Raw genomic sequence first — 10,182 nt, forward strand, 5'->3', positions numbered from 1 at the left:
CTCTGAAAACATTTCTACTAAGAATTAGTTCCTATTTTATTACTTTTCAGCTCAGTTAACAGCAAGGTATGTAGTTCTATTGAATTGCCTTAAAATAGATGTAATCCTCCCAATTGGACACGTTTCAACAACCTCCCCTGCACTTTTAATTAGAACTGCAGTCACTTATATGTTATCATTGTTTAAAGAGTCCTGCTCTCACATTCCAGACTCAGGTAGTTAATCATGGAGAAGGCTGGCAGCAGTTAGAGTAGATTACAGTACAGAATGGTACTCTGAGTTGATTGATTTTCAGGGATACAGTCTTTTCTTTTTTTTACCTAACTTCCGTTTCCCCTGAAAAACGGAAGTAGGGACTCCCCTCAGGCGTCTTTCTACGCCTGCTATGTTAGGTACACTTCACTGTGAAATGTATGAGATGTTTGACGTGATAGAGTTATATGACTTCCTGTTGATAGAGCAACATTAACAATTACATAATTTTGTAAAAATCTACCCATGTTTTTGCTCATATTAGTGAACTTTCATGTAGAATAAGCCTACGTGTGTTACGCTCCTGAGTGGTGCAGTGGTATAAGGCACTGCATCTCAGTGCAAGAAGCATCACTACTGTCCCTGGTTCAATTCTAGGCTGTATCACACCCAGCTGTGATTGGGAGCCATATAGGGCGGTGCACAATTGGCCCTGTGTCGTCTGGGTTTGTCTGAGGTAGGTCTTCATTGTAAATAAGAATTTGTTCTTAACTGACTTGCCTAGTTAAATAAAGGTTCAATTACAAATACTAATGAACCATTGCAGGTGTTTTGCTCATGTCATGGCCCCAGTCAATGTAAGTGTACACTTATATTCATTAGTAGGGTATGTTGTATCATCATAGGTTTCCAGTAGCGAACACATCAAGGATCATGGGATGACTTTTTGGGGTTATGGGTTAACTGTTGCATTGCACAGAAGCTTGATGATGTCATCCTAACTAGGATCCACTGGGCTCACACAGTCCCCCAGTGGCAGAGGAGTGAAATTACATGTTGTTGTTATTTCAAAGGGAATGTAGTCCACAATAGAATACTAGCTTGATAATAGACTACTGGCCTGTGAGAGTGCTAGCCTAAATCCAATACCCTCTGCCTATATATCCCATTATACCCTGTCTCCCATTATACTTTCACATTATTCATTACACTTGTGTACTTTCCAATTTACACCTGTATCTCCGTTCCATTTTGGTTGATCCATAAGATAAAGTTATAATGGAGGATGAGATTCTATTCTGAGACTTTTGTGTTTTGCGGATCCATCATTTTCCCTGCATGCACCTTGTCAACTCTGTATATGCTCCTAACTCCCCGTCCTCCTCTCTTTGTTGCTTGAATATAGTCAAATATGCAAATGAGGGCTATGCCACTGTATAATGTGAGTGACATTTATCTGTGATCATTAGGGCTCTGTACTCAGGGGGGGATTGGAGAGGGTGGCTTAAAGGGCAACACAGTTTGCCTTCATTCAGCCCTCAGCTTGTAGAACAATGTGGCTTGACGGAGGAGGTTTTTCACACAGTGCCAAAGCCACAGCAGGAACACTCTAAAAGGGGAATACCAAAGTAAATCAACTGACAGCCTACAGTATGACAAGCACTGTATTCCGCAATATAACCTACGAAACCACCACTACCCTTCCAAAATACACTGTAGGCCTACTGAATGTGGCTAATCATGATATCAGTGGCAAATATGTATAATTTTATTCTAATACTGTAGTTTGCTGTGGGGAATACCTTATGCCAATTTGGTTCATCATAAGTGTTACAGTATATCATAGTCACTACATCCATCCAGTGAAAGTTCAAATTGGCTAACCTTATATTGAACGACATAGTATGGACATAAGCCTACATATAACAGAAAATAATATGGCATTGCTGTTGTTATCATAGTATCCAGCTCATCGCCTATGTGAAATTCTCAGTGATATGACAAGGGTCAGGTGGGAAATGTTGTATCACTGTGGTAGAGAGGGTGCTCTAGGAACAAAGGGCTTGTATGCATGCATGGTCTTGAAAGGGTTCAAGTGTGCACCAGAAATGCGCACAAACATGTGTATGCAAGCTATTTGAGTAGGCTTTAACATCGCACCCACAATGAACTCCCTATCCCCAATGTAGACTAGACTATTACTACCGTGCAGCCCGGGACAAACAGAGAACGGTTCGTTGACTGCTTAGCCGAATCCTTCCATACTGTAAACCTACGGGTGTGCTGGCGTTCACTGCTCTGAACAGAGATAACTGGTGCTTAATGCAACCATAAAAAAACGGTGAAATCAATAGTATATTTATGTGTAGGCTACGCTATGCGATTATGATATGAGGGTGTTTTTTCCAACCAACCTCTGCCAGTTCGGACCATATTGGATTTGTTTCGCGCTTCCCAAACCTACCCTTGAAGAGAAAGACTGCGCTTCATCCTGATCATAAACTTGTTTTGAGAAGAGAGCCCCGCCCTCCTTTCAGCTTTCCCTGACTCCTTATAAACGGCAAGCCTGTTGTACAAGCGTTTAACACAAGAACACTGGAGCAGTCCACAGTTCACCAACCACCCTGGAAACGAACTCTGGCAGTAAATTTGGAGGATTATATTGGTGTTTGTGCATAGAAACGAGAAGCTATCATGGATTTTCTCAATCATAACTATTTGAGTGCGCGCAACCCATATGACTATACATTTAATTTTTGGAACGACTATCTGGGTCTGTCGACGTTGGTCACGAAGAATACCAAGCACATGATGCCCGAAAGCCCAAACTCCATCACCGAGTCCCTGAAAGCAACTCTGGGTTTGGATGACTCCCCAGCATGTGCGTGCTTAATCTCGGGCAGTGGCGAAGGCGGAAACCTGGACTGCTGTTGTCCATCTGTGAGCCCCCTGCCTACCTCCATCCTGGACTTGAAGGAGCGCTTTTCAATTCTGAGCCCATTCCAAAACCAAATCGGTGGTGTCCCACTACAAGACCGGGACTTGGGCTTCGGGGGAAGCTTTGCAGGATTTGACCTGTTCGGAGTGGAGAGGAAGATGCGCAAGCCAACGTCGAGGAATAAACAGGAGCCCAAAATCTGTGTCTTCTGCAGGAATAATGGTGCGCCGGAGGAGGTGTACGGCTCCCACGTTCTGAAGACACCGGACGGGAGGGTGGTGTGCCCCATTCTTCGGGCTTATACATGCCCTCTTTGCAGCGCAAATGGTGATAATGCGCACACAATTAAGTACTGTCCACTCTCCAAAGATCAACCTGCCCAGCGACCATTAAAGGGAGGGAGGGCAGTGGGTGGTAAACGAATGAAAATATTCTAGAGATAGATTTTTACACGAGCAAAGAAACTAAATTCAATTGCACTGAACAATTTTCAGATGACTGTTTTGATTGCGGCTATAGCATATCCCAGTCCTAACTGCTAAGGCTACATGATTTCGTAAACAAAACATTTTACCGATGTTATTCTTTTTCCAAAATCTCTTATATTTTTATAGTTGCTTTATTCACATAGATTATTTTATTCGTTATACATTGAATTTATTTTCTGATAGTGTGTAGCTATTTGAGTGTTCATTTAAATTTACCTATATTCATAATCACAACGTGTGAATAAATGCTGAGTGTTTTGCGGGGAACATGGATTTAGCAGGGCGTGAGGGTGTGATTGTCATGTTGCCAGTAAGTTTTACTGTAAGCTTAGCCTACTAGCTATTTCTTTTGTCTTTGAAAACCAAAGTTGTGTATGCTATTAAACAAGCTAAGAATGTTCATGAATGAAAGCAATTTCCATTCAAGATGTCTGTAAAACAAGGTATGGCACTTTGAGGCCCACTCCTCTGTCTGCTTCTCCGCAACACAGTTTTAAACTTGCTCTGATTTAATATCTGTAGCGTGAAAAAAAACAAGACAATGAAGTCTCTGTTATGGCCTGGTATTTTCTGTGTAACTTCATGGTCAATAATAGCCAAGCCAAATGACTTTCATCCCCCCTGTCTCACAGCAGTTGGTTTCATCACCCAGGCTTATGAATAATCATTACCCAAATATGAGATACCCTTGATGTTTACATTACCAAGAGAGGGTAACACACTGGATATAATTGCTTGTAGGTATATCTTTCATGCAGTCTTTCTTTTATCAACAATGACTTGTTGTTTTTTTGGTCTACCCCCAAAAAGTCATCAACAGAGGACTGTACTGGGGATTCAAGGAGTGCTCTGCAATGGTGGAGTCAGGAGGACAATTCACTTTGACAAAATAGTTGGATAGCGCAAATGAATGTTATTAAACAAGCTTTTCTAAAAACCAATGTATTAGCCCCTTTTTGCATTATTTCCCTGAATGAATCCAAAAAGATGCAAAACTATTGTGAATGTACGATGGAAAGTTGTCAGTTGCAGGACTGCACATTTCTGACAGTTATTTTTACCAAAGGATTATACAATTTTAATGAAGTGAAGTGAGGAAGAGAGTATTGTATATAAAGTTGAGTGACGTTTATTCAGCATTTTAACATTTCAAGTGACTTCAGAGGGTTCTACCTCAACAGGATTTTGTACTTACATGTAAAATGTCAACAGCAGTTTATTAATATAGTGCTGCCATTTATAATAAGGGTTTTTAATAGTATTTTTGATCTTTGTATAACATAATTGTATTTTTTTTTCCCTGCATTCAAACATGACAAAAGTGAATTTCCAATAAGCTTCAAGCATTCTTCGCCAAAAAGGTGATGGTCTGTGCATAGTGATATCCATACTTTTTAAATTTAATTGTTCAATGTTACATTCTTGAGGGTGTGTGCAAAAGAATGGAATCTATTGAAAACCATTGACAATTTGCCACTTTTAATATAAAGTTTCTGATTAAATGAAATTAGAAAATTAACACTGTTGAACTTTGTTATTTGTATTTTACCACAATTTCCATGTATGCTGCCTGTGCAGAATAAAATTATATGAATTAATTAGAGAAATAAACATTTCATCAAATATTTTAGCTCATGCCTTGATTTTATTGATCAACTTGATAGACACATACCTCATTCACTATGCTATTGCTATATATTCAATGTAGGCTTGAAAATACCATTAAAGATTGCACATATCATTCTTGGCCCTATCATTCTTGGCCCTATCTGTCATTGTCTCAGCCCACACAACTTTAAAGTCCATACTTCAACAGATGGGGGGAGCTATCTTCCTCGGCTCTAGAAGTCAAAGTCTCTCTGCTTGAGAGCCAATCTCAGCTTGACGAACAAAGCCCCACGGTTGTTCCAAGCACTTGCCTGTTGTTTATGAAGGCTGCCCACTCTGGAATGTCCAAGCCTGTGTGCCTCCCCATTCAACACGGATCATGTTTGCACTGAAGTCTATTGAATAACTGCCCCCTCTCCTAGCCTCTCCGCCTTCTATTTCTGGAATGGCAGGAGCCAGCAGCCCATAACTTCTGGACCCCTTTTGAGAAAAGGGGAATTCAGAAGGCAGACATTACAGTAGGCTCTTGGGGACTGTTGTGAAGCCTTGAGCACAGCCATCCACACCTCTCAGCCCTCTCCTTTCCCTCTCTCCCTCTCCTCTCTTCCTCCCTCTCTTCTTCCAGATGGGGCCCTGCATTAAAAATGGATGAATACTAAGTGCAACAGGGGTTTATCTCTCGGAGAACAGTGGTGGGGAAAAAGCCTGGCGGGTACCATTTCAGACAAAAATGGCCGCCATAACAGGCCCTATTCCCATGCCGCCCCACCCCATTAGCTGTGCTGCAAACAGGATTTGAGTAATCTAGTTAGTTCCACCATTTATGAGATGCATATCTTACATGATTTTATGATGGGAAATGGTTGCCTGTTAATAGCATACTGTAAACCTATACTATGCAGATAATAGTCTTTGTACAAAGTATGAGGATGGATTCTATGGATTATGGCTTTGTGTTAAGTAATGAGTTCAAACAGTAAACAAATGATGCTTCTTATTACCATAATTTGGCACTTCTACTTATAGGTCTGCTTTATGGGTGTGGTCCCAGTCAGTAGAGGCCATACACTAACTAGCTGGTGATTTCTATACCAGACGCTCCCACCTGGAAAAGGAACCTGCAACTCTCTGGACACTACTTTTGTAGCCCTGACCTCTATTGTACGATGCTGAATAAAGATGGATCGCTATGTCTATTACAGACTGCTGGCGCGTACCAACTCAGCTGTTGCTGTCGGGATAGACTAACAGAACACACAGTTCAGTGCCCCATGGGCTGTCATAGGCCCCCCCCTCTGTCATTTTTGACATGATAAAAATACTGAAGACGGATAATTTCTTACAGGGCAAGGCGTCTTAATGACCCACCCCCTTCTCAGAATCACCTGTTCCTAAGGATGCTGCCTCGCGTCACCTGGGGACCTTGATGCGAGTCAAATTGAAGAGCGGTAGAAAACTAAAGCCTTTCCAGGAGGGAAAGTAAGGTGGGTATTCTCATGTGCCTCCGACATATTGCTTACTCCAGCCTTCCTGTGGATCTCACACGCATGAATCATAGACGCAACATGTAGAATGTATCCCCATGTAGAAGTGTATTAGTGTGACATCTTCCACTACAGTATGTTGTCATTTGGTGGTGTAAGATTCTAGCATGTTCGTATTACACATCATTCGTAAATGAGGGACTTTTACTAGACACATTCAAATGGTCATATGTTAAGATTGAAGTTTGCTGAGGTCGTTGTCTATTGTCAAACCCATATTTGTTGAATTACTGGCACTTTAGCACTCTTTCCCATATCATTTTATGTACATAATGCAATATACAAAGCGCGCCCATGCTTCAATTCTCAAGCCCCTTCATGCACCCCTCATACCTGGGTGTGCCTCAAATAGGCTACCTGTAGCGCCATCCCTCTTTCTCATACCAATTTTTCTACTTTGGGGAGGAGTACAACACCGACTTGATACAATGCACTTGCAGGGCAAGCACACTATCCCTGTGCCAGTGGAATGAACACACTTGGCAGGCTGTAGAACACAAGGTCGCTTATATACTTTGGCCCATGTTACACAGTAGTCCTGTTGGAAGATGAATTCAGTGCATACACTAACTCATTGCAGAAAGACAGATTAGCATTCAACCAGAAGAGCAAAATTCATTACAATTGGCCGGAGGTTGTTGCTTTCTTACTGTAATAGCCAATGCCTCGGTGCTAAATTCTTATTTTCTTTCTCATTCAATTATGCAGATGAGTGGATAGCTGGGGGGGTAGTCTCTGTTAAAGACTGAGATTGGGGTCTAGTAAAAAGCATAGCTGGAGCACACCCAGAGACAATGATGTAGTTTGGAGGTGCCGACTAATGAAGATTAAACTGTAAGCCATACAAATAAATAAAGAGTCGTGCACTCTATATATACAGTGCATTCGGAAAGTATTCAGACCCAATGACTTTTTCCACATTTTGTTACGTGACAGCCTTATTATGAAATGGATTCAATTGGTTTATTTCCTGTATTAAAACTGTAAATACTCAGTACTTCGTTTAAAAGCACTTTGCCAGTGATAAAAGCCTTGAATCTTCTTGGGTATGATGCTACAAGCTTAGCAAACCTGTATTTGGGGAGATTCTCCAATTCTTCTCTACAGATCCTCTCAAGCTCTGTCAGATTGGATGTGGAGTGTCGCTCCACAGCTTTTTCAGGTCTCTCCAGAGATGTTTGATCGGGTTAAAGTCCGGGCTCTGGCTGGGCTACTCAAGGACGTTCAGAAAATTGTCCCGAAGCCACTCCTGCTTGGTCTTGGCTGTGTGCTTAGGGTCGTTGTCCTGTTGGAAGGTGAACCTTCACCCCAGTCTGAGATCCTGAGTGTTCTGGAGCAGGTTTTCATCAAGGATCTCTCTGTACTTTGCTCCGTTCATCTTTCCCTCAATTCTGACAAGTCTCCCAGTCCCTGCCACTGAAAAACATCCCCTCAGCATGATGCTGCCACCACAATGCTTCACCGTAGGGATGGTGACAGGTTTCCTCCAGACGTGATGCTTGGTATTCAGGCCAAAGGGTTCAATCTTGTTTTCATCAGACCAGAGAATCTTGTTTCTCATAGTCTGAGAGTCTTAAGGTGCCTTTTGGCAAACTTCAAGTGGGCTGTCATGTGCCTTTTTACTGAGGAGTGGCTTCCGTCTGGCCATTCTACCAAAAAGGCCTGATTGGTGGAGTGCTGCAGAGATGGTTGTCCTTCTGAAAGGTTCTCCCATCTCCACAAAGGAACTCTAGAGCTATGTCAGAGTGACGATAGGGTTCTTGGTCACCTCCCTGACCAAGGCCCTTCTCCCCCGATTTCTCAGTTTGGCCGGGTGGCCAGCTCTAGGAAGAGTCTTGGTGGTTCCAAACTTCTTCCATTTAAGAATGATGGAGGCCACTGTGTTCTTCAGGACCTTCAATGCTGCAGACATTTTTTGCTAAAGTTTTTGGTAGCCTTCCCCAGATCTGTGCCTCGACACAATCCTGTCTCGAAGCCCTACGGACAATTCCTTCAACCTCATGGCTTGGTTTTTGCTCTGACATGCACTGTCAACTGTGGGACGATATATAGACAGGTGTGTGCCTTTCCAAATCATGTTGGATCAATTGAATTTAACACAGGTGGACTCCAATATAGTCGTGGAAACATCTCAAGGATGATCAATGGAAACAGGATGCACCTGAGCTACATTTTGAGTCTCATACAAATGGTCTGAATACTTGTGTAAATAAGGTATTTCTGTTTTTATTATTAATACATTTGCAAACATTTCAAAAAAACTGTTTTTGCTTTGTCATTATGGGACATAGTGTGTAGATTGCTGAGGATTTTGACAAATGTAATCCATTTTATAATAAGGCTGTAACATGACAAAATGTGGTAAAGTCAAGGAGCCTGAATATTGTACAAAGGCACTGTATAAACTCCCACGAATTTACTGGGTAAAACACCAACGTTTCGACATCACTGTGCCTTCTTCAGGGTCACCGAAATGTTCAGTGGCCGAAACGTTGGTGCTTTAGCCAATACCTTACTGGGAGTTTAAACATAGATCATGTGTGACTCTCTTTATTTATTTTCATGGATTGTGATTGGACCTGTGAATGTACAGTTACAGAAAATACATGACTTGTGCTACAATGGAAGTGCTACTGTTATGATGTCTATTCCTATGGGAGCTAGTTTAGCCAAGCAGGGAAGCATCTGTTAACCACATGAAGGGACCACGCAGCACTACACAGTATACTACATCATTGGCTTTCTATAGGTTTAGTTGCTTTTATTGTACAAAACCAATACCGAGATACAGGGAGTCATACAGTATTAGACTGTAGCTGTTGGGGAAGAAAAACAACTCATAATATGTTACCTATTTATACTGAAATCGATTTAAGAACTGACATATTGCCCTTTGATGTCAGTTGTCAAGTGTGCATTGTGATATGTGCAATTATACAGTCAGTGTTGCTGCAAAATATTATTTTACTCCCAAAATCCTAACCTTTACCTTATACAATAAAAGTTTAAATACATTCGGTAGGCTCCTAATTAAAGTCTATGTATGTGTTTTGGCAGTGGGAAAATTCCAGAGCTTTATAGAGCTCCCATGAGGTTGTGGTTTGGGTGAGATGCACAGTAATGCGTTTGTGACGCAAGCGGGAGGAAATTGTGGAAGCTTCCTGCACAACTGTGCTTTTGTACTACTTCCAGGTGGATAGCAGGCCTGGCTGTACAGTCCGTGGGAGGGTTTTCATTAAGATGTGAGGCTGAATGGCCAAGGCTGAAATGGGTTTCAATAGTGCCCCCTACAGAGTGATAGATGACCGTATATCTCCAAGCACATAACAAACGCACACACGCACAAATACACACACACAGAGAGAGAGAGATAAACTCCCATATCTACAGGCTGAAATACCATAGTGTGCCATCACAGCAGCAATATTTGTGACCTGTTGCCACAAGAAAAAGGCAACCAGTGAAGAACAAACACCATTGTTAAATACAACCCATATTTATGTTGATTTATTTTCCCTTTTGTACATTAACTATTTGCACATCATTGCAACACTGTATATAGACATAATATGACATTTGACATGTCTTTATTATTTTGGAACTTCTGTGAGTGTAATGTTTAATGTTCATT

The 10,182-nt window shown here is 41.6% G+C and overlaps 1 protein-coding gene across 1 annotated transcript; it reads left to right on the forward strand.

The window, feature by feature from the left end:
* Positions 1 to 2,536: 2,536 nt before the first annotated feature.
* Positions 2,537 to 5,024, forward strand: LOC106611616 (nanos homolog 1). Its single transcript, XM_014212009.2, has one exon. The coding sequence runs from the start codon at positions 2,668 to 2,670 to the stop codon at positions 3,346 to 3,348; it is 681 nt and encodes a 226-aa protein (XP_014067484.1). The 5' UTR covers positions 2,537 to 2,667; the 3' UTR covers positions 3,349 to 5,024.
* The last annotated feature ends 5,158 nt before the right edge of the window (positions 5,025 to 10,182 follow it).

This window comes from Salmo salar, chromosome ssa09 (genome assembly GCF_905237065.1).
Source record: "Salmo salar chromosome ssa09, Ssal_v3.1, whole genome shotgun sequence".
In the NCBI taxonomy this organism is placed as follows: Eukaryota; Metazoa; Chordata; class Actinopteri; order Salmoniformes; family Salmonidae; genus Salmo; species Salmo salar.